Source organism: Notolepis coatsorum (assembly GCF_963971535.1).
Source record: "Notolepis coatsorum genome assembly, chromosome: 8".
Taxonomy (NCBI): domain Eukaryota; kingdom Metazoa; phylum Chordata; class Actinopteri; order Aulopiformes; family Paralepididae; genus Notolepis; species Notolepis coatsorum.
Genome location: NC_140172.1, coordinates 117,275,043 through 117,298,154, shown reverse-complemented (window position 1 = coordinate 117,298,154; position 23,112 = coordinate 117,275,043). Strand labels below are relative to the sequence as shown.

The window sequence follows — 23,112 nt, the reverse complement described above, 5'->3', positions numbered from 1 at the left end:
GAACATTTCCCATAATGTTGGTGTGTTCCTTTAAGCAACACACATGACTGCCACTCCTCTTGGACCAAACCAAACATTGTCTTTTCTCCCCAACCCAGACACAGCTACGAGAAGCCTACGCCCATCCAGACCCAGGCCATCCCTGCCATCATGTGCGGCCGTGACCTCATTGGCATCGCTAAGACGGGCAGCGGGAAGACCATCGCCTTCCTGCTGCCCATGTTCAGACACATCATGGACCAGACGCCCCTGGAGGAGGCAGAGGGCCCCATCGGTAAGAAGGACCCCTCCTGCTCTGATCATCCTCTCCTTCCCCTCCTGCTCTGATCATCCTCTCCTTCCCCTCCTGCTCTGATCATCCTCTCCTCCCCCTCCTGCTCTGATCATCTCTCCTCCTGCTCTGATCATCCTCTCCTCCTGCTCTGATCATCCTCTCCTCCTGCTTTGACCATCCTCTCCTCCTGCTCTGATCATCGTCTCCTCCTGCTCTGATCATCGTCTCATCATTCTTTTATTTTGTGTCATAATGAACATCACGTTGCATTGATCATACAGTATCATACTTGATTCACATAGTCAATGACATTTTTTTCCCCCTCCATTTTCCTCCGATTTTCTCCCATCCCAATGTTAGTCGTTATGCCAATTCCCAATCCCCTTCCTGGTCGCTGCGCACTTACCCCCCACAGTCGGTTTGGGAGAGTGGAGGCTATCACATGCTTCCTCCGACACACGTCCAGCCAATCAACCGCTTCTTTTCACCTGGCAGCGCGGATTCTCATTGAGAGGGCGTAGCGTGTGGAAGGATCACACTATCCCACTCAAGTCCTATCCGCGCTTAGCAGGCGCCCCGACCGAACTGTAGGAGTCGCTGTTTACAACGACCCGGACCCACCCCGCCAGCTTCTCCCACCCTCTAATACTGCCAATTGTATTTGTGTGAACGGCCAGCCAAGCTGGTGACAACCCCGGAGCTGTGAGCTGGATTCGAACAGGCGAATCTAGCCGCTCCGGGGTTTGGTGACGAACGCAATCTCCGTTACGCCACCTGACCGCCCCCAGTCAATGACATTTTTTACTCAGGCTCTTCCATCTTATTCCATTTGTTTTCAAAGTATTCAGCATAATCAAAATAAGCAGTATAATCCGAGTACGCCTCAAACAACCCAGGGGAGGAAAAATAATTTTTTTTTTTTTTTTCTTCCCCTCCTTTTTCCCGATTTTTCTCCCATCCCACCCTTCCTGGTTGTTGCGTACTTTCCCCTACTGTTGGTCCGGGAGACCGGAGATTGTCACATGCTTTCCTCCGACGCATGTGCAGCCTGGGGCAGGCCAACCTGGCCGCGCAGGTTCTCACCGGGGAGAGTGTAGCGTGTGGGAGGCCACACTATCTCTCCTCAGTTCCAACCCTCGCTGAGCAGGCGCCCCGACCGAACTGTAGGGGTCGCTGTCCACAACGCCCAGGACCCACCCTTCAGCTTCCCACCCCCTGATACAGCCAATTGTATCAGTGTGAGAGGACAGCCAAGCTGATAGCAACGCCGGGAGCTGGATTCGAACAGGCAAATCCTAGTGTCTCCCGGTGTTGGTGACGAACGTAATCTCCGTGCGCCACCTGCCCCCCTATTAAATTTTTTAAGGACATGCAGTAGGATAAGAAACGAAAAAATAAATGGAAAAATAAATTTAACAAAAAAAATTATTTTAACAAAAAAAAGAGGGAGGGAGGTAGGTCAGACTCATGTTAGTGTGTATCCAGGTACAAGTGACCATCTCTGCATAAATATATCTTTTTTCAGTTGCAATTGTGCAGTAATTTCTTCCATTGTATACATCTGTCTCAATCTCTTGGTCCATTGTTTGATTGTCGGTGGTTGATTTTGTAACCATGCCATAGTTATCATTTTCCTTGCTATTAACAGTATCACTCTCAAGATGTATAACGTATCCCCATAGTATGTGCCTTTCGGTATACATCCCAAGATATAGTACGATGGATTCAGAGGTACCGGTAAGTCACAATCTAGAATGGTTTTAATCTCATTTTTGATATTCACCCAAAATGTCTGCACTTTTGGACAATCCCAGAAAATATGTGTATGATCTCCGATCATTCCACATCCTCTCCAACATAGTGGTGAGGACCCACCAGCAAATCCGGAGAGAATCTGAGGAGTCCTAAAGTACCTGACCTTGACCTTCCAGTCAAACTCCTTCCACATTGGGCTATTTGTGATTTTATGATTGCTTGAATGGCTGTCCTCCCATTCTTCATTTTCTATGATCACATTAGCTTCCAACTCCCATTTTTCTTTAATATAGGCAGTATCTCCTGGATCATCTAGTTATGTTGTAAATATTGGATATCTGCTTTCTTTCCATCAAGTTTTTTTCTATTGTGTTAATAAAGTACCGCTCCACGTTTGTTGGCGGTCTCTTAATTGCTTCCCACTCACTGCGAGTCATTACATGGTGTCTTATTTGAAAGTATCTAAACATGTCTTTCGAAGGTAGATCAAAACATTGCTGTAGCTGTGCAAATGATTTCAAACAGTCTCCTTCCATTAATTGATTGATAGTAACCAGGCCAAAATCCGCCCACTTTTTAAAACCCCCATCCTCCATAGCTGGCCGGAACTCTGTATTGTCTGCTATTGGCATGGCCCTAGATATTGATCGTGAACCTCCCCCCTTTTTCCTTACACTTTCCCACACCTTTAATGTATTTGTAATCCATTTGTTACCAATCTTAATTTTTTTCCAGTATGCTTTCCCTAGGAATATTATGGATCTGAGAGGAGTCTTTGGAATTGAGTTTTGCTCAATCTGTACCCATCCGGAATCTAGGTCCTTTTGTATCCAATGCACAAGTATGCGTAATTGAGCTGCCCAGTAGTAGTTTCTTAGGTTTGGCAGACCAAGACCACCCTTGTTCTGTGGCAAGCATAGTGTTTTGAGCCTTACTCTAGGTTTTTTCCTCTGCCAGATACATTTGGATAGGAGTTTATCCAACCTTTTAAAGGTAGCTGCTCTGATCATCCTCTCCTCCTGCTCTGATCATCCTCCTCCTGCTCTGATCATCCTCTCCTCCTGCTCTGATCATCCTCTCCTTCCCCTCCTGCTCTGATCATCCTCTCCTCCTGCTCTGATCATCCTCTCCTCCTGCTCTGATCATCCTCTTCTTCCCCTCCTGCTCTGATCATCCTCTCCTTCCCCTCCTGCTCTGATCATCCTCTGCTTCCCCTCCTGCTCTGATCATCCTCTCCTCCTGCTCTGATCATCCTCTCCTTCCCCTCCTGCTCTGATCATCCTCTCCTCCTTCTCTGATCATCCTCTTCTTCCCCTCCTGCTCTGATCATCCTCTCCTCCTGCTCTGATCATCCTCTTCTTCCCCTCCTGCTCTGATCATCCTCTCCTGCTCTGCTCCTCAGCTGTCATCATGACTCCCACCAGAGAGCTGGCTCTGCAGATCACCAAGGAGTGTAAGAAGTTCTCTAAGCCTCTAAACCTAAGGGTGGTGTGTGTGTATGGAGGAACTGGCATCAGTGAACAGGTACACACACACACGCATACACACGCATACACACAAACATACATACTTACATAAACATACACACACGCATATACACACACATGCATACACAAACACATGCACACACGCATACATAAATAAAACACACATACACACACATGCGCACATGCATACATACATAAACACACGCATATATACATGCATATGTACACACACGCATGCTTTGTTTGGGGGGTGGGGGGGTGGTATAGTGGTCCAATGAAATTGCAAACCCATCTGATTCTAATTTACTGTATAGTTGTAAAATGTTACTCCTAGTCAAATACACAGCTTGATTATGTTTTTGTTTTTCATTTAGTTTAACAGAAAACTCTAACCCAATACTAACATCTGATACCAGCTGTCACATGATCCCATTCTGTAACACGTCGGAGATCACAGCAAACACATTTATATATCAGTCTGTAACACGTCAGAGATCACAGCTAAGTAATTTATATATCAGTCATTCCTCATGAAGGATGTTGGATCTCTGTAATGAAAGATTTATTATAAAATAATGTCCAGTTATTCCATAGAATGCTCTATATTGAGGGCGGTTAGGTGGTCGAGCGGAGATTGCGTTTGTCACCAGCCCCGGAGCTGTGAGCTTGGTTCGCCTGTTCGAATCCAGCTCACAGCTCCGGGGTTGTCACCAGCTTGGCTGGCCGTCTGCACTGATACAATTGGCTGTATCAGAGGGTGGGAGAAGCTGGCGGGGTGGGTCCGGGTCGTTGTAAACAGCGACTCCTACAGTTCGGTCGGGGCGCCTGCTAAGCGCGGATTGGACGTGAGGGGGATAGTGTGGTCCTCCCACACGCTACGCCCTCTCAATGAGAATCCGCGCTGCCAGGTGAAAAGAAGCGGTGATTGGCTGGACGTGTGTCGGAGGAAGCACGTGGTAGCCTCCACTCTCCCAAATGATCTGACTGTGGGGGGTAAAGCGCAGCGACCAGGAAGGGACTGGGAATTGGCATACGACTAACATTGGGATGGGAGAAAATCGGAGGAAAATGGAGGGGGAAAAAGACCAATATATAAAAAAAAAAAAAGAATACTCTATATTGTTCAGTAAAATCAGGTTTTCTGGCACTTAGTTCCCTACTTGGTGGCCGGTACATTCCTAATTATGTATGAATACTATATTAATAATCTTTTATCTGCGTCGCTCTTGTGGTCCAGATTGCTGAGCTGAAGAGAGGAGCTGAGATTATTGTGTGCACACCTGGAAGGATGATTGACATGTTAGGAGCCAACAGTGGTGAGTTAATAACACCTTAACCTCTCGTCTTGTTACTGTATTTAGGATGTCTGCACAGAAGTGTTTGGATATATAGCGCCAGCATTATCTCATGAGCTCATTTATAGAAATGCCTTGCATGTAAAGGTTAAAGGGGAATTCCACCGCAGATGATCATTAAATAGATTTACCAGATCTCTCTATGTGGCCAAAGCTATCTCTGCTCGGAAACATCACCATGGAATGTGCTAATTTGGTAGAGCCAGACATAGGGCTGACCTATTTTTTTTTTGGAATTCGAAGCTTCAGGGCCGAGATTCGATTTTAATTCGAAGCTTCGAAATAAAAGAAAATGTTTAATAAAAAAGAATAATTAACTTTATTTTTTATTTTTTATGTTGTGTGACTTGTACAGCACTTTGTTCAACTTTGTCAGTGCTGTAAAGTTTAAACCTTTTTAAATCTTAGACAAACAAAACACTTTGCTTTCATGAAATATTGTAAGCCGTCATTTGAGGCTTTATAAAAGCAGCACAATGAACACAAATCTGTCAGTGCCGAGTCCGACCTCATCTTAAATAACAAATAGCATTGCTTGTTGTAGTTAACAAAGAGAGGCAGAGTTGATTTAGCAAAATAAAGATATATATATAATTTTATAATTATATTATATATTATATTATATCATTTATAATTTTTAATAATCGGATTTTATTTTCATATTCGAATCCCATGCCCATCGAACGAAGCTTCGAAGTATTTAAGACAGCCCTAGCCAGACGTCATTATGATGCAACCCTCTACACTCGGTTTTGAAGAACTACAGTGGATGGGTAATTTACATTTCTTAAAATTCTGCTACCATGAGCGTCTCTCTTGATCAGCTTTCCACTCTCTTTCGCAAGGTAACAGAGAAGCCGGTCACCCCCTCCACTCCTTGTGTGGGTTTGGTAGGAGTGGCAACGTCGTTCAGCCTTTTTCTGACCTGACGATATGTAATAGAGCTGGCTGTGGGCTCGTTTTACTCTGTAGTAAAGCAGCTTTTCTACAAATACAAGACAGACCAACGGTGGGATTCCCCTTTAAACAGAATGTTGTATATGACATTTGACATACAGCAGTAATGTAATGAACCAAGTCAGTACCACTTACTAAACTGTTGACATTATTTGACCACCTTGAGGGATCAGTCATATCTGCACGACAGTGGTGTGCATCTGAAGATTATGGGCACGTACAGGTAGGTGGAACTGATGCCGTCACAACGGCCCCCTGATTATTCAGTCACAAATTGTTTGATAGTTGTATTGCCATTGTGGACGTAGGTCGATTAACCTCTGTTATTATGACCTCATTCCATGAGCACACTCGTGCATGGACACACTTATGCAAAAAATTATGCGCACTTGAAATGTTTTTGCTGTAAATTGTAGCCGATATTGTTGTGAGTTCATGTAATATGATCAGGTGATAAACAGGGTTTTCTTTTCTTCCACACATGCGCGGTAATCTCTTAATATGTTTCCCTTGTAGGTGACAAGGCGTCGGTCAGATAGAACTTGACGTGGCCTCATCTCTTGTAGTGTGTCTTGAGGATGTTTTGTGACTTTTTCAGGTTCCCCAAACCCCTGAGATGGTACGAAAGACTAGGGAAAACATACTGATTTTAAAATAATTCAGCCACGTATAATTAGTAAACTAGACTCACTTAGGATGTCTTGGTATGGCAAGTAGTGTAACCTTCAAAAGGGAATGTTATGTGTGCGGGAAGGGGGGGGGGGGTCAGATTAGATTATGTGTTTTAGGATGTGAAGAAGAATGGTGCCTTCCTTCCTGAGGTGACTTTTTCCCCCTGTGCTCTTCTTCTTCTCCTTGGGTGCGTAGGTCGCGTCACCAACCTGCGCAGAGTGACATACGTGGTGGTGGATGAAGCAGACAGAATGTTCGACATGGGCTTCGAGCCACAGGTCCGTGTCACCTCACTGTACGAGACAAAAGATCTGTGTTGCGATGCTCCCGTTCAACGGGTGCTAACGGCTGTACCCGATTGGCTGCTGACCTAAAAGTTTAGCTATGGCTACACAAGCTACCTCCCTCGGTCTGGAACTGACACATTAACTACCTCCCTCGGGTCTGGAACCTCCTGAACTGACACATTAACTACCGGTACCTCACTCGGGTCTGGAGCCGACACATTAACTACCTCCCTCGGGTCTGAACCGACACGTTAACGAATGGCTGAGAAAGCCTCCCTGTTGTTTATAAAAATCACTTTGACTTACAGCGATGGTGTGTTGGGCTCTTATCTCTTACCGTGATGGTGTGTTGGGCTCTTGTTCCTCATCTTGCTATGAATTCCTGTGTAATCCTTCGCAATTAAATGTAGAAAGAAGAGGATTTATTTTTTCTAGCTACCTGCTCTCCCCACTGTAAACAATCCTCCTGCATGGAGATAAACTTCAAAATAAAAGCCTCCATGGGTGTCTTGTGTGTGTACACAGGCTTTTATTTTGAAGGTTAGGTTTGTGTTCTACAGGAGAGCCGTAACCTTCCTAATTCCCTAGTAGTGTTGTCACGATACTGGAATTTCTAACTTCGATACGATACCTTGAAAAGTATCGATATTCGATACCATTTTCGATACCACAGGGAAAAGATTTTAATCTTGAAATGTAAATTTCTTTATTACATTTATATATATATTTTTTAGCTTTTGTTGCTGGTCGATTATCCTCACCTTCTCTCTGGTATTATAAGAGAAGAGAAATATAACACTTTTAAAACCCTTTGTTTTAGGGCTGGGTGATATGGCCTAAAAATAAAATCGCAGATTTCTTTTTAATCGATTTATTTCTCTTGAAAACTAGAAATCATTCAAATAACCTTTGTTTTTATTTGACAAAAAAAATATCAAACCAAGATGAATTTCCCTATTGGGATTGAAGTGCAAACCTAACTTTCACCAATCTTCATTTAAAAAAAATAAATAATAATAATAATATATATATAAAAGGTTACTCTTGATCAAACAAAGATGAATGTCCCTATTGGGATTAATAGTGCAATAACTTGCTTTTTCACCAAACTTCACTTAAAACAAATAAAAGGTGCCTCTTGATCATCAAACAAGAATGAATTTCCCTATTGGGATTAATAAAGTGCAAATCTAACTTTCACCAAACATCACTTTTTGTAAAATAAAAGGTGACTATTGAAAAAAAAAAAAAAAATTGAAAATCGATAGTGCAGAAAGTATCTATTGCGGGAAATTAGTATTGAAACTGTTTTAAATATTCAGAATCGATATGTATCGAAAAATTGATATTTTTGACAACACTACCCCCTAGTGATGGTTGACTCCTCCTCCTCCAGGTGATGCGTATCGTGGACAACATCCGTCCGGACCGGCAGACGGTCATGTTCTCGGCCACCTTCCCCAGAGCCATGGAGGCGCTGGCCCGCAGGATCTTGTCCAAGCCCATCGAGGTGCAGGTCGGAGGCCGCAGTGTGGTGTGCTCTGACGTGGAACAGCACGTGGTAAAGAACCCGTTTCATTTACAGTGATGTCACCTTTCTAGGTTGTAATATATGACTTTGAAACATGGACATAACATTCAGAACAGTCCAGAATGAGACATTGAATTGACGCCACCCGCTTCCTCTTCCGTCTCTCGTCTGTTTTCAGCTGGTAATTGAGGAAGACAAGAAGTTCCTGAAGCTGTTGGAGATCCTGGGTCACTACCAGGAGAAAGGCTCCGTCATCATCTTCGTGGACAAGCAGGAACACGCGGACGCACTGCTCAAGGACCTGATGAAGGCCTCCTACCCCTGCATGTCTCTGCATGGAGGTACTGGCTTTGATTTCTGATTAAGGATGCACTGATATTTGCTGGCTGGATGACACTACCTAGCTAAATGTCACAGCCAGTAAAATGAACGTCCGCTGAGATGATTACAACTGGAGTTGGTTCCCTAGTGGTAGTTTACAGTTAGCTACTCTGCCCCTAGTGGTGGCTCACTGTTAGCTACTCTGCCCCTAGTGGTGGCTCACAGTTAGCTACTCTGCACCTAGTGGTGGCTCACTGTTAGCTACTCTGCACCTAGTGGTGGCTCACAGTTAGCCACTCTGCCCCTAGTGGTGGCTCACAGTTAGCCACTCTGCCCCTAGTGGTGGTTCACATGAGTTAGTTGTCAAATGGAAATGAGTAAGGCAGTTCTCTCTCTCTGTTTATTATTTGTTTATATCTTTACAGGAGCCCTGTGTACAGAATATGAAACATGACGTACATTTAAACAACCCCCCTCTCGCTAGGAATTGACCAGTATGACAGAGACAGCGTCATCAACGACTTTAAGAACGGAGCCTGTCGTCTGATGGTGGCCACCTCCGTGGCAGCCAGGGGTCTGGACATCAAACAGCTGGTCTTGGTGGTCAACTACAACTGTCCCAACCACTACGAGGACTACGTCCACCGGGCCGGTCGCACTGGCAGGGCAGGCAATAAGGTCAGAGTTAGTCAGTGCATGTCTGGTAATACAGAGTCGGCAATAAGGTCAGAGTTAGTCAGTGCATGTCTGGTAATACAGAGTCGGCAATAAGGTCAGAGTTAGTCAGTGCATGTCTGGTAATACAGAGTCGGCAATAAGGTCAGAGTTAGTCAGTACATGTCTGGTAATACAGAGTCAGCAATAAGGTCAGAGTTAGTCAGTGCATGTCTGGTAATACAGAGTCAGCAATAAGGTCAGAGTTAGTCAGTGCATGTCTGGTAATACAGAGTCGGCAATAAGGTCAGAGTTAGTCAGTGCATGTCTGGTAATACAGAGTCGGCAATAAGGTCAGAGTTAGTCAGTGCATGTCTGGTAATACAGAGTCAGCAATAAGGTCAGAGTTAGTTGGTATAATGTCTGGTAATACAGAGTCGGCAATAAGGTCAGAGTTAGTTGGTATAATGTCTGGTAATACAGAGTCAGCAATAAGGTCAGAGTTAGTCTGCATGTCTGGTAATACAGAGTCAGCAATAAGGTCAGAGTTAGTTGGTATAATGTCTGGTAATAGAGTCAGCAATAAGGTCAGAGTTAGTTGGTATAATGTCTGGTAATAGAGTCAGCAATAAGGTCAGAGTTAGTTGGTATAATGTCTGGTAATAGTCAGCAATAAGGTCAGAGTTAGTCGGTACATGTCTGGTAATAGATTTGCGTTGAGTTAAAACTATGATGCTGACATTGTTGCTGAAGTTAAACATTTATTATAATAAAATACATTTGAATGTAAATGAAGCAACCACTTTTATTAACAGTTAATTCCAAAACTGAAATCTATCACTGGGGAGAAAGGAACTACAGAAACTACAAACTACAGATGATTGTTGACACAAATATAAAACTCATTATATGAGTTGGAGTAAGACATGCATATCTTTTAACAATTACGAACTTCAGGAAAAAGATGCCTCAGTGGACCAGATACTTTGTTTAGTCAAACAATATATTTGAATAATACTTTTATTGAATAGCTCAAGTAATCGATTTTGCTAAATCAAATGGAACAAAATTCTAAAACTTTTTTTGTAAGGAACGACTTCACCCCCTCCCTCCCATCCACATCCATGTCAGCGTTTCCGTTAGCCGGTAATTACCGGTATTTGACCGGCAAAATCTGTTGAAGTCCGACATATTTAATCTCTCCGGTCTTAATGTCCGGTGAAAATAATTCCCTGAGTCTAAGCACAATTTGATTATTTGAATTGTATTAAAATAGGCTAAAATTAAATAGCCTATGCGATGAACGAAACAATCATTACATTTGTTTCATCGTTGCTTCTAATAATGACAACAACGTTGTCAGCGAGAGCTTAGTGCTGGGTGTGCGAACTTTTGTGAAGCTGCAGAGCCGGAGCAGCAGCAGCACAATGCAGTACTCCAGCAGTACTCCAATTCAGCCATTTTCAATTCAATGTTGGGTGGGGGGCGCTGCTGTGCGGTCCCCAGAAAAGAGCCAATAACAGCTGAATCTGCTGCTCTGCATCAACATACTCTCGCAAATAAGTCATTGGGAGGTGGAGAGAGAGAGAGTCGTCACGCAAACCCACGATAATGTTGCCGTCTCTCTCTGCCAAATTTCTCAGTTCTTCGCTTGATATAATTAATACAAATGTCCAATATAACGGAATTCGTTAGCTCATAAAAATGTGATTATAACAGACTGTTGTTTATTAATGTCGGGCGACTGCCCACAGACACCTATTTGATTTAAAGTCGGCAGCAGCACGAGTCTCGGGACTTATTTTATTTGGAATATAATGACTTTATACGCAAAAGTTGCCTAGTTTTAAGTAAAAATATTATAAATCTACATGCCTTGATGATGTCATTCTTTTGTTTTGTTGTCATTCTTTTGCCTATCAATTGTTTTTAAGCTCAATAAACTCTGACCGGAATTTCTCTCATTTGACCGGTAGATTGAAATCTACCGGACACTGAGGCCGGCAACAATTTTTTCTAACGGAAACCCTGATCCATGTTAAATAAACGCTATTCCTCTTCTGTCTCCCTCCCATCCACGTCCATGTTAAATGAACGCTCTTCCTCTTCCTCTTCTGTCTCCCTCCCATCCACATCATGTTAAATAAACGCTCTTCCTGTTCCTCTCCCATCCACGTCCATATTAAATAAACACACTTCCTCTTCCTCCCATCCACATCCATATTAAATAAACACTCTTCCTCTTCCTCTTCTGTCTCCCTCCCATCCATGTTAAATGAACGCTCTTCCTATTATGTCTCCCTCCCATCCACGTCCATGTTAAATAAACGGTCTTCCTCCCATCCACGTCCATGTTAAATAAACGCTCTTCCTCTTCTGTCTCCCTCCCATCCACGTCCATGTTAAATAAACGCTCTTCCTCCCATCCACGTCCATGTTAAATTAACGCTACCCCTCTTCCTTCCAGGGCTTTGCCTACACCTTCATCACAGAGGACCAGGTTCGTTATTCTGGAGACATCATAAAGGCTCTGGAGCTGTCTAGCTCTCCTATTCCTCCTGAACTGGAGAAGATCTGGACCTCCTTCAGGGACCAGCAGAAGGCGGTAAGAGTGCAGGAGGGTTCTCAAGGGGGAGAGAGAGAGAGACTGGTGTGTGTATTACAGGGAGTTAGGGCTGCACGATTCTTGCTAAAATGCGAATCACGATTTTTCTCTCTAAGAATTGAGATCACGATTCTCTCACACGATTCTTATTTTTTGTCATTTTAAAAAGTTAAGTAAAAAGTAATCGATTTTTTTTTCTTTTTTGTCATAATTTAGAAATGAGATTGCAATTATTTTTTTTATTAATCTTGCAGCCCTACAGGGATGTAAGTGTGTGCGTCTGTCTGTCTTTAATTAATTGCTTAATTCACATATCTCAACAACCATTCATTCGACCCACATGGTGCTCGGCGAGTGTCTTGCTGAACACCCAGAGGAGAGCAGTGTCCAATTTGGTGCCATTTGGCCCCATGGTGGCATTATAGTGCGTGACTGTCCTTTGTATATCACCAGAACTCATCCCATTTCTTAATTTCCGATGGGTGTATTGCTGAGGCAAGGGAGTGCAGTGTCGAATTTGGCCAGATGATGGCACTATAACAACAACCCTTAGGTTTGGTGAGTGTATTGAGGACCCAAGGTTTGTCTGAGGGAAGCAACGGTTGTGATTGGGGAATCACAGAAAGAGGATGAGGCTTGAGAGATCGCTCCATTATGCTTTATGTTTTTAAATAAAAATACAGGACATGGCTAATGATAACTGTCCACTTCAGCTCACATATTTTGTCCTGCTCTCAAACCCGGCCCTCTCTTTTTTTGACCCTCCAATCACAACCGTTGGTGATTGGAGGATCAATAAAAGAAGGCTATGTTTGAGATGGGTAAATTATAAACAAATGGGTCCTCATTGTAGCTGTACTTCTTCTGCGTTCAGGCTTAAAGGAACATTTTGGGAAATTAGCTTATCGTCTTCTCCAGAGAGAAAGAAGATAAATACCAGTTTCCTCTCTGTGTGTTCAGTTGAAAGCTATCTGGCTGCATGTTAGCCTAGCTTAGCACAATGAATGGAAGTGGACATGTACCGGTAGCCTTCGGGGGAGGTGTTAGTTGGACAATGCGCAATGAGTAGGCTACCCGTACATGTCCGCTTCCATCTCTCTCTCTCTCTCTCTCTCTCTCTCTCTCACTCACTCACTCACTCACTCACTCACTCACTCACTCACTCACTCACTCACTCACTCACTCACTCACTCACTCACTCACTCACTCACTCACTCACTCACTCACTCACTCACTCACTTAAACATTTAATTCTTTTTATTATAGTAAAAGTCAGATGTTTTCCTTTATAAATAGGCTATTTGGCCTATTATTAAACGAAATTAAACAAAAGAAAGTCTTAAAAGAAGTGTATGTTTGATCGCACGTAGCCCCTTTCATGACTGATGCACCGAGTGAATCCACAGTCACTTGCTCCTCAATAGGAAACCAACCTAGATTTACCATGAAGGACTGGTTCTGGTCGAACCGTTCGTTATACAAGTATCACAGAGAAATTTCAAAGATACTCACAGTTGCACGAGGGTCTTGGACAGAGATACGGGAGGGTTAGAAAGCTCTGCGTTGCTAATAAACATTTTAAATATCTTTTATAAACTGGTCAAAACGGCATTATTTCCAGCGTTGGGTGCATGATGCGCATGCGCTGTGATCACAGCGCAGGCGCAGCAGGCAGTAAAATACGGAAATAATGCCGTTTTGAGCAGTGTTGATCCCAGTTTATAAAAAACAGCAAACAGTCTCTCCCCCCTCTCCAATCTTATTTCGTTGCATGATAAGCTTGCGTGTAGTTATTTATTATTATATGCGAGGGGAGGGGGTGGGCGGTGGGGGTCAATCGGAGATCGGGTTTAGAGTCAGAGAGTTGCGTAGTGGTTGTAAGAGGATCCATGGACCTGCCCCGCTGTACAGTACTGGCTGGCACAGACATAACAAGGCATATGCAGACAGTGAGTAATGTGTTCTCAACCGGGAGCACCTTTAACAGTTACTTTCACTTATTAATGAATGTAAAGCCCAGCTTCTGGCTTATTTCATACTGTTTCATTTGTGTGTGTGTGCGCAAGACGCGAGTTGATTGATTGATTGAAAACTTTATTAACAGATTGCAGAATGGGTACAATACAGTACAGTGTGTTTGTTGTGACGTGAGAGAGAGAGAGAGACTGTCTTATCTCTTATGCGCACTCATGTTTTGAAATGCATGTTGGTTTGCGGGAAATTCGTTTTCTGAAGCCTATATTTTATGCCCCCCCCCGAAATTACCATATGCCCCCCCGTTAAATTTGCTCTGGCGCCGACTCTGCACAAAGTAACAAACGTAGTGGACAGACACAACATATAAATATAAAGTGAGAAATTAGGGGTTAAAGGCCAAGTTGAAGAGGTGGGTTTTGAGCAGTTTTTTTAATGAGTCCAGAGTTGGGGCGGTGCGGAGTTCTGCGGGGAGGGAGTGCCAGAGGGTGGGAGCTGCCACACTGAAAGATCTGTCCCTGAAGGTCCGCAGTCTGGTTCGGGAATGGAGAGCTGACCAGTGTCCGTGGATCGCAGGGACCGTGACTGAGTGTAGGGGTGGAGGAGGTCAGTGAGGTACTGAGGTGCCAGAGCGTGAAGGGATTTGTAGGTGAGCAGGAGGGTTTTGTAGGTGATGCAGGATTTGATGGGGAGCCAGTGGAGGTGAATGAGGGTGGGAGTGATGTGCTGCCAGGGTTTGGTGTGGGTTAGAACCCTGGCAGCTGAATTTTGAACATACTGGAGCCTGTCCAGGGTTTTGTTTGGGACCCCGGACAGGACCCTGTTGCAGTAGTCCAGGCGGGAGGTGACAAAGGCATGGATGAGGGTCTCAGCTGTGGAGTCGGAAAGTGATGGTCGGAGTCTGGAGATATTTCTGAGATGGAAGAAGGCGGATTTGGTGACGGAACTGACATGGGCTTGGTAGGAGAGGGTGGAGTCCAGGATAACGGCCAGGTTGCGGACCTTTAACACTTTCAGTGCCAGCAGGGGGCGCACGATTTAGTGCTTGAATGCCCACCATCCACTCCAATGTTAGCGTTAATAACGCCTAATCTATGTTTTAAATTATGGCTATGTGTCTAATCTGCCCGTCGCTTATCAATGACTCGTTTTCCAGTCAACATTGTCGAAGCGGATTGTTTTTTTATCGGTTCATTTTCGTTTTATAGCATTTTGAAAAGCCCTCGTGTTCAAGGAAAATATAAATATTCCATGATAATCGCCCTTTACTGGAATATTCTAGAACGTTGTAATTTTTCGGCCTATTTATGAATCGTTTTCAAATAAACGCTAGATTATCGATAGTATATGTGTACGTATGCACGCTATATAGGCAATCTGAAAAATCGATTCTCTGATTTCCTCAAAGCCATCGCCCACACACACACACACACATAGGGCGAACGCTGAGATCTCAGCGAATACAACTCTGATTAACCCAAGACTTGTAAAATAGATTCCTTACCTCAGATCAGATGTTCTCCAAAAAGATCATTCCAATTCCTGATCGCCATTCCAAAAATCGATCGCTTTTATTGATCCAAAGCTACATACTGTAAACACATATTCCACAATGAATCCGATCGGCTCGGGTTACATGCCTGAGAAGTCGAATGTGGATTCCGGAATTTTCTTTTCTCATCCATTTTCATTGAGTCCATTCCAAAAGGGTGCATTACCATCTGGGAGACTATAGGGGGCGGTTTTTTCACATCTGATCTCCTGATGGGGCTGGTTTACCAACGGGAGACTCGGTTGATGAAATATGAATTCAGATCGATAATAAAAAAATAACACGCTAATTGTCGTGGTAGGCATTCAGGCATCGGGCTGATAACACATGTTATCACGTGGTGGGCACTGAAAGTGTTAAGGGAAGGGCAGATGGAGCAGCCGTCTATGTTGAGGGTGAGATCCCCAACCAGTGTTTCCCCTACCATTGCCCCTACCGCCCCACCAATGGGCCCCCCGCCCCCCCTGAAAAAATAATAATAAAAAAAGAATACACATTTTTTAATAACTTTTTTTTTTGCTTTAATCACTAACGTTGGCGAGCTAGCTAAATTATACATAAATCGGTTTTCATATAAATCAATCTTCACTAAGACTTTAAAACGGTGGTGCGGCACGGTCTACGGAGACACAGAAAAAATCTACCAAATCCATTCCGAGACAACTCCGAGACAATTCCGAGACTGACTAATGTGTGTGTATGTGTGTATGTGCGCGCGTGTGTCCGTCCCAACTCTGGTCTTTGGAAAGTTTGTATTATTTAACTATTGCACTGCACTGGCAGTTGAACTGCATTGAACTGAACTGAATGGGAAAAAAAGAAACCAACCTAACTGGCACTGAACATTGAACTACACTGGCACTGTTTGCAGATGTACTGTTATTAAAGTTCGTTAAAAACATAATTTTGTATTGTTTTTTTGGTTAAATCCAAAGGAAAAAATATTAAATCAGAGAAATCCGAAAACGGGAATATTAAAAACCGAGAAGAATCCGAAAACAGGAAAAGATAAAAACGGATTTCATAGGGCCCTAGTTAAGGTGAGTTAATAAATTCACTCTGAAAATCTGCTCTGCTCTGATAAACTGACTCTTTGGTCAGAGTGTCCAGTGTCCACTCAGAATTTCCGAACAACTTGAGTGCGCTCGCTCTGACACTGGTTGTAAATAGGTATGAGTGTTGTATGTGCCTCCCTCAGTGTTTCCCATTAATTACCTAGACTGATACATTGCCAATAGGGATGTATCAGTAGTATTGGCAGTGGTAGTAGTCGTAATAGTAATCCAGTATATTTTTATATTTTCTGAAAAATAAACCAGTTCAACACAGGTAACCACTTTTGCTTCATTTCTTTGATGGCTCAAATGTATGCTCCAGTCTAGTCGATTTTGTGTTTTGAGCACAAAGTTCATCATAGATCTGGCCTCTTTATTTTGCTCTCAAAGTGCATCAGATTGATGCATTTAACTTTAAAATGTACAAAAAAAAAATTAATCCGGGGGAGCATTCCCCCGGACCCCCCGGTGCTTTCCAATCCTCTCCTCAGATCACCCCAGCCGTTCCATGTATTTGTTAAATTCCACCACCAGCACACCTGATTCAACCTAACAAGCCCTTTATTAGTTAAATCAGGTGTGCTGGTGGTGGAATTGAACAAATACATGGAACGGCTGGGGTGCCTCGAGGAGAGGTTTGAGAACCACTGCCCTAGAGGGTCCGAGGTCCACCCACCACAGTCTCACAAAATCCTGTGGGAAACACTCTCCTTGTATTGTAAATAGTTCATATGTGTGTTGTCACTACTGTATGTATAATTGTAAATAAGTTCATTTATGTGTTGTAAATAAATATTGCAATCGTTTCATTTCAGCTTAGCCCCTTACGTGACTGCGATCTGCAAGCCAGGGGCTTTTCGTATCCGCAGTCACTCTCAGCAATGCCGCCACAAGGCTCATATTAAGTACCAAGCGCTGAATTCTGAGCTGGGGGTGGGTCAAAAATATATCAGATATGAATTTCAAAGATACCCAGCGTACAATATGGGTTTAACACAGCTTTACGGTGGGGTCTGGAAGCTCGGAGTTGCTAATAAACAGTTAAAATTATTGTTACAAAACGAGTGGTACTCACAGAGCAAACGTTGGCAAGATGGCGTCTTCTTCTGCCGCTATTTGGCTGCCTGGTGCGCATGCGCTGTGACACCAACGGCGGAAATGGACGTTCGGTCTGTAAGTACCACTCGTTTTGTAACAATGATTTAAACTGTTTATTAGCAACTCCAAGCTTCCAGACCCCACCGTAAAGCTGTGTTAAACCCATATTGTACGCTGGGTATCTTTGAAATTCATATCTGATATATTTTTGACCCACCCCCAGCTCAGAAGGGGCTAATTTCAGCTCAGTGTAGAGAAATGCACAGATACTAACAACCGCCTTACTGCGCGCGTTTATGACGACACTGTTGACACCACGTATCCGTGACACGTGCGCCCCCCGTGACAACACTAGTAGTTTTGGGGGGCCTACCACCCCCCCTGAAAAAAATCCTAGGGGAAACACTGCCAACCTTCCGGAGCAGGGCCTTGGGTGCCACAACCATGAGCTCAGTTTTATTGTTGAGTTTGAGAAGATTAGATGACATCCATGTTTTTATTTCATGAAGGCAGTTGACAAAGGAGCATGGGGGGGGGCTGGGTGGATGGTTTGGTGGAGAGGTAGAGTTGTGCGTCGTCTGCGTAGGAGTGGAAGCTGAGGCCATGGCGGGGGATGATCTGACCGAGGGGCAGCATGTAAATGGTGAACAGAATTGGGCCAAGTACAGAGCCTTGGGGGACGCCTTGGTTGACTGGGGCCGGGGTGGAACTGGAATCGCAGATGGTGATGAACTGTGTCCGGGTGGTGAGGTAGGATTGAAACCAGGAGAGTGCTGAGCCAGTGATGCAGAGGTTGTCTCTCTCTCTCTCTCTCTCTCTCTCTCTCTCTCTCTCTCTCTCTCTCTCTCTCTCTCTCTCTCTCTCTCTCTCTCTCATATCAGTAATGCCTAGTTTGCACAGTTTAATCAGAATGTTGTGTTCTCTCTCTACCTCCCTTTCCCCCACCCCACTCCTATAGGAGGGCAAGAGCTTCAAAAGCAGCAGTGGCTTCTCAGGGAAGGGCTTTAAGTTTGATGAGACGGAACACGCCATGGCCAACGAGAGGAAGAAGCTCCAGAAAGCGGCTCTGGGACTGCAGGACTCCGACGACGAGGAAGGGGCCATGGACGTGAGTCACCGCCCACCTCTGTGGAAACCTGGAGATGCAAGACCCCGTGGGCCTGTTAATGGGAACTGCGTTGCCACTAGGGGAGCGGCTCTGGGGGGTTGAACGGAGAGATCCACACACACCAACTAGCATCTGACGTCTTGAGGAAGAGCCTTGTGCTCGAAATGTCACCGCAGAAAATCAAAGTTATTTTAGAACGGACTAGTTGGTGTATGGATCTCTCTGTCCAACTCTGCTATATATCTGCAATATATTTTCTGACCCAGCGCCCATCCTATTGACCATATTCACACAGTGAATCACACTGCAGCTATTTTGCTCAGGATGGGATTTTCTTCCCACCCTGTTCCAACCTTGGGGAATCCCATCCTGAGCATTACATAAGAGCAAAATGGCCATCATGTGAATATTGTCAATTGGGCATTGGTATGGGTGTGACTTTCTTATCGTTCTCCTTTTTGGAAAACCATTTGAATCCAAGTTGACTTCCTGTCAGCTGTTAATATTAGCAAAACGGGAAATAAACTTGGACCCATTTAGAAATGTCTATGAGGAAGCAGCTAGACTCATCCATCACATAATAAATGGTAGATGGCGCTTTTATCCAAATCACTTTACAATGTATGCCTCTCATTCACTCACACATTCACACACCGATGGCGGAGGCGACCATGCAAGGTGCCAACCTGTTCATCGGGAGCAGTTAGGGGGTTAAGTGTCTTGCTCAAGGACACTTCGACACGTTGTTGGGAGGAGCCAGAATCAAACCGGGAACCTTCAGATTACCAGACACCTGCTGACCTCTGAGCCGCTGTCACCCCATAATGGAAGGAAAACCGGTCTCCAGATTAAATCTGACATGAACTATCCTACATCCTTATTCTGTTGTCGCCATTCGGGATTCTCCCTCCCACAAGCGTTTCACCTTTTTATTACATGAAGCGACACCTCATTGTAAGTTATATTTATATATTATATCTTTTTTACCCAGGTGCACATTAATCAACACTTTCCACATCAATGTAAATGTGCCGGAGTTACAGCTAATGAGCTAGTTGTCATCCCTAGTCCCTGCCTAACATGTCTTCATGGTCCCTGGAGGAAACCCACACAGACATGGACATTGTCCATGCAAACCCTGTTCCTGCCATTTTGAACATCGTCACGCGATTAGACAAACAGGGCTGTTGTCTCTCTGTTATTTTACCTCCACAGTGCTGGTCATGGCAGCTGTGACCTCATACTGTGACCTCATACACCCACCCTGTCTCTTCTCCCCCCAGATTGAGGAGCAGATCGAGAGCATGTTCAACTCCAAGAAGAGGGTGAAGGACCTGTCTGCGCCCGGCGGGGGCACGGGGTCGGCGGGGGCCATGGCAGCGGCCGCAGGAGCCGCCGGCGGCCTCGGGGCCCCGTCCGCCGTCAACGTCCAGAAGCTGGAGATGGCCAAGAGGCTGGCGATGCGCATCAACGCCCAGAAGAACCTGGGCTCAGAGGCTCAGGTGAGAGATGAGGGCGGACAGCGGGGGTGGGCTTTTGTTTTCCTTTCTTTTTTGCCCTCATCATTTCCAGAGTTATTATAGGTGTTTAATGGGACTAAGGCTGTGATCAGATTGGACGCTTTTTTCCTGCACTCGAAACACTCGTCAGTGTACATGGAGAATCGAAAGTGCTCGAGGGCCCAACGAGCGATACCACTGATTACCATTGTTACCTCGGCTGACGTTACATAAATTACTACCATTAGCATTGCTGTTGGCATATGTTTTCAACATTGATAATTAACGGTATGTTACTCACCAGGAATCTGTACAAACGAGGTTTATCGCAAAATGTGCTTCTCCTCCATTATCCCTCCCCTCGGTTGATCTGATTGGCTGATTGGTGTCGGTGCACAAAAACTATGAAAACAATAGAAAGAAGGCGCAGCCGCGTTCACCAAGGTGTCCAATGTTTTCCAAGGTGTCCTATTTTGCACATAATCTCACACTAGTGCAAAAACTCAGTTTCTATTGAATTAGAATTCAATGTCCCTGATGACATCACTGGTGGCCATATTCAAATTAATTCACTCTCAATAACTCAAACTAAATGAATGTGTGCAAAACTGTTTTAGAGTTTTTGGATGTGTACGATGCATTTAAGGTTTCGGAATGCTAAGGGTTTATCGTCTATAAGGAAGGCGCTGTGAATTCATCCGTACTGACCGGCCTCTCTCTTTCACCTTCCCCGGACAGGACATGATGCAGCAGGCCACCAACGCCATCCTGCGGGGCGGCACCATCATGTCTCCCTCGGTGTCGGCCAAGACCATCGCGGAGCAGCTGGCGGAGAAGATCAACGCCAAGCTGAACTACATCCCCGTGGAGAAGCTGGAGGAGGAGAGGCAGGCGGCCGAGCAGGCCGAGACCGTCAAGAGGTACGAGGAGGAGCTGGAGATCAACGACTTCCCTCAGGTCAGTGGACTGTACCATTCATTCAACCTTTTATCTAGACCCTCAAGAGATTAGCGAGGGTGGAGCCTCATTGTCAATAATGCTAAGATTACAATATGCAGAAGGTAATGAAGATAAATAACGACAAAGAAAAACTGAAAGCAATGATAAATCGGACAGTAAGACACAAATATTGACATTGGTTCAAACGATTGCATTCAAAATGCAAAAGCAAATTTTTTAAATGTCCCAGTGTCACCAGAGAGTCGATTATTTAAAGTGGTTTGTGGTTTAATCCACGAGTCCGCAGCACAAAAGCTAAAATACCGGTCTAATTTAGACTTCTCGCCATTACTGGAGATCACCCCTGTCTTTATCTAATTTAGATTGGATTAGATTTTATTCAAATGTATTGTCATTATATACAGCACAAGTACAGTACAACGAAAATAAGTGGCATCCAACCAGAGTGCAAATGTAACCGTAAAGTGCAATAGTATACAATATACAGGTGATTTTAAACTGGGTACAAAATATACAAATTAGTACTACTGAGTCTAGTGCTAATCAGATGTGTGTACAGAGTTGTACTATATACTGTGTTGTCTTTTACTACCTGTATACTGTGTTGTTTTACTACCTGTACCCCTCCCCCCCTCCCCCCCATGCTGCTATGATGCCTGAATTTCCCCAAGGGGATCAATAAAGGAATATCTTATCTTATCTTATCTTATATGTACAGTGATACAGGTTGAAGTCATACTGGCCAGCAACATTTAAAATGTTGTGTTCATAGGGTGTGTGTTTTAGCACATCTCAGCCTTACCTTAGGAAACTCCTGCCATTGAGGCTGACAAGGGGTGGAAAATACTCAGTGAGACTTGAAAGTAGTTTGAAAGTCACTAGGCACAGGTGAAGGCACCCTTGTGAAAACCACTAAGTTGTATATTTTCGCTAACGTTACTGTATTCTCTACAACAACCCATTCAAATCCCCATGTCAAACTATCACTTTCTGTTTCTTTGTGCACTCATTGTTAACTCCTTGTAGAGTAATACAGTAACGTTAGCCAAAATATACAGAAAAAATGGTATTTACAGTAAATATAGTTTATTTATAATGTGTTATTTTAATTGAAGAGCATTGACTGTTGAACACAGCAGGCTGAAGGACATCTACCAACTGTGGCAGCTGCTGGGTAAAGTGGCAGCTGCTGGGTAAAGTGGCAGCTGCTGGGTAAAGTGGCAGCTGCTGGGTAAAGTGGCAGCTGCTGGGTAAAGTGGCAGCTGCTGGGTAAAGTGGCAGCTGCTGGGTAAAGTGGCAGCCGCTGGGTAAAGTGGCAGCCGCTGGGTAAAGTGTCAGCTGCTGGGTAAAGTGGCAGCTGCTGGGTAAAGTGGCAGCTGGCACAATTGGGAGTCTTTTATTACGGATAAAATAATAAAAGGTTCTGCACACGATGTGTATGTGAGCCACATTTTTGTTTCTGTGCATCATGCACACAAGCTAGTGAGATCACCTGGTGGGATCTTGAGTGCTGCAACAGAAAACTATTCCATCAAACGCCTGTACCTGGCCAACGGCTAGGAAAACCACCAATATGTCTCCTCAACTTATCAATAACAAAAACATGAGGGCGGCTGGGTAGCGCAGTAGACTAAGCACTCTCCTACCACAGCAGAAACTCTGGGATCGAATCCAGCTGTCAGCGGTACCTCCGGCTTGGTCAGTCGTCCCTACTAACACGGCACGGTGGTGTAGTGGTTAACACTGTCGCCTCACAGCAAGAAGGTCCAGGGTTCGATTCCCGCTTGGGGACCAGGTTTCCATGATGCCAGTTACCCAGGTGGGGTATCTCCCAGGCCTTTCTGTGTGGAGTTTGCATGTTCTCCCCGTGCTCGCAAGGGTTTCCCCCCCGATAAGATAAACCCAATGGAAAAACATGCACAACAACAAGATCGCTAACGCTGTGGCGTCCTTGACGAAGACGGACAG

The 23,112-nt window shown here is 44.4% G+C and overlaps 1 protein-coding gene across 1 annotated transcript in view; it reads left to right on the top strand.

The window, feature by feature from the left end:
• The window catches only part of LOC311233538 (putative ATP-dependent RNA helicase DDX46), a gene marked incomplete at its 3' end in the record, with an annotated part of 46,061 nt that extends 23,357 nt beyond the window's left edge, over positions 1 to 22,704 (top strand). Inside the window, exons 10-21 of the mRNA XM_084320504.1 lie at positions 99 to 274; positions 3,432 to 3,553; positions 4,754 to 4,832; positions 6,696 to 6,778; positions 8,184 to 8,348; positions 8,497 to 8,659; positions 9,124 to 9,317; positions 11,761 to 11,898; positions 18,536 to 18,685; positions 19,969 to 20,187; positions 20,923 to 21,141; positions 22,624 to 22,704. Coding sequence (XP_084176630.1) covers positions 99 to 274; positions 3,432 to 3,553; positions 4,754 to 4,832; positions 6,696 to 6,778; positions 8,184 to 8,348; positions 8,497 to 8,659; positions 9,124 to 9,317; positions 11,761 to 11,898; positions 18,536 to 18,685; positions 19,969 to 20,187; positions 20,923 to 21,141; positions 22,624 to 22,704 — 1,789 coding nt within the window. The remainder of the gene's footprint in view (positions 1 to 98; positions 275 to 3,431; positions 3,554 to 4,753; positions 4,833 to 6,695; positions 6,779 to 8,183; positions 8,349 to 8,496; positions 8,660 to 9,123; positions 9,318 to 11,760; positions 11,899 to 18,535; positions 18,686 to 19,968; positions 20,188 to 20,922; positions 21,142 to 22,623) is intronic.
• Between the last annotated feature and the right edge of the window lie 408 nt (positions 22,705 to 23,112).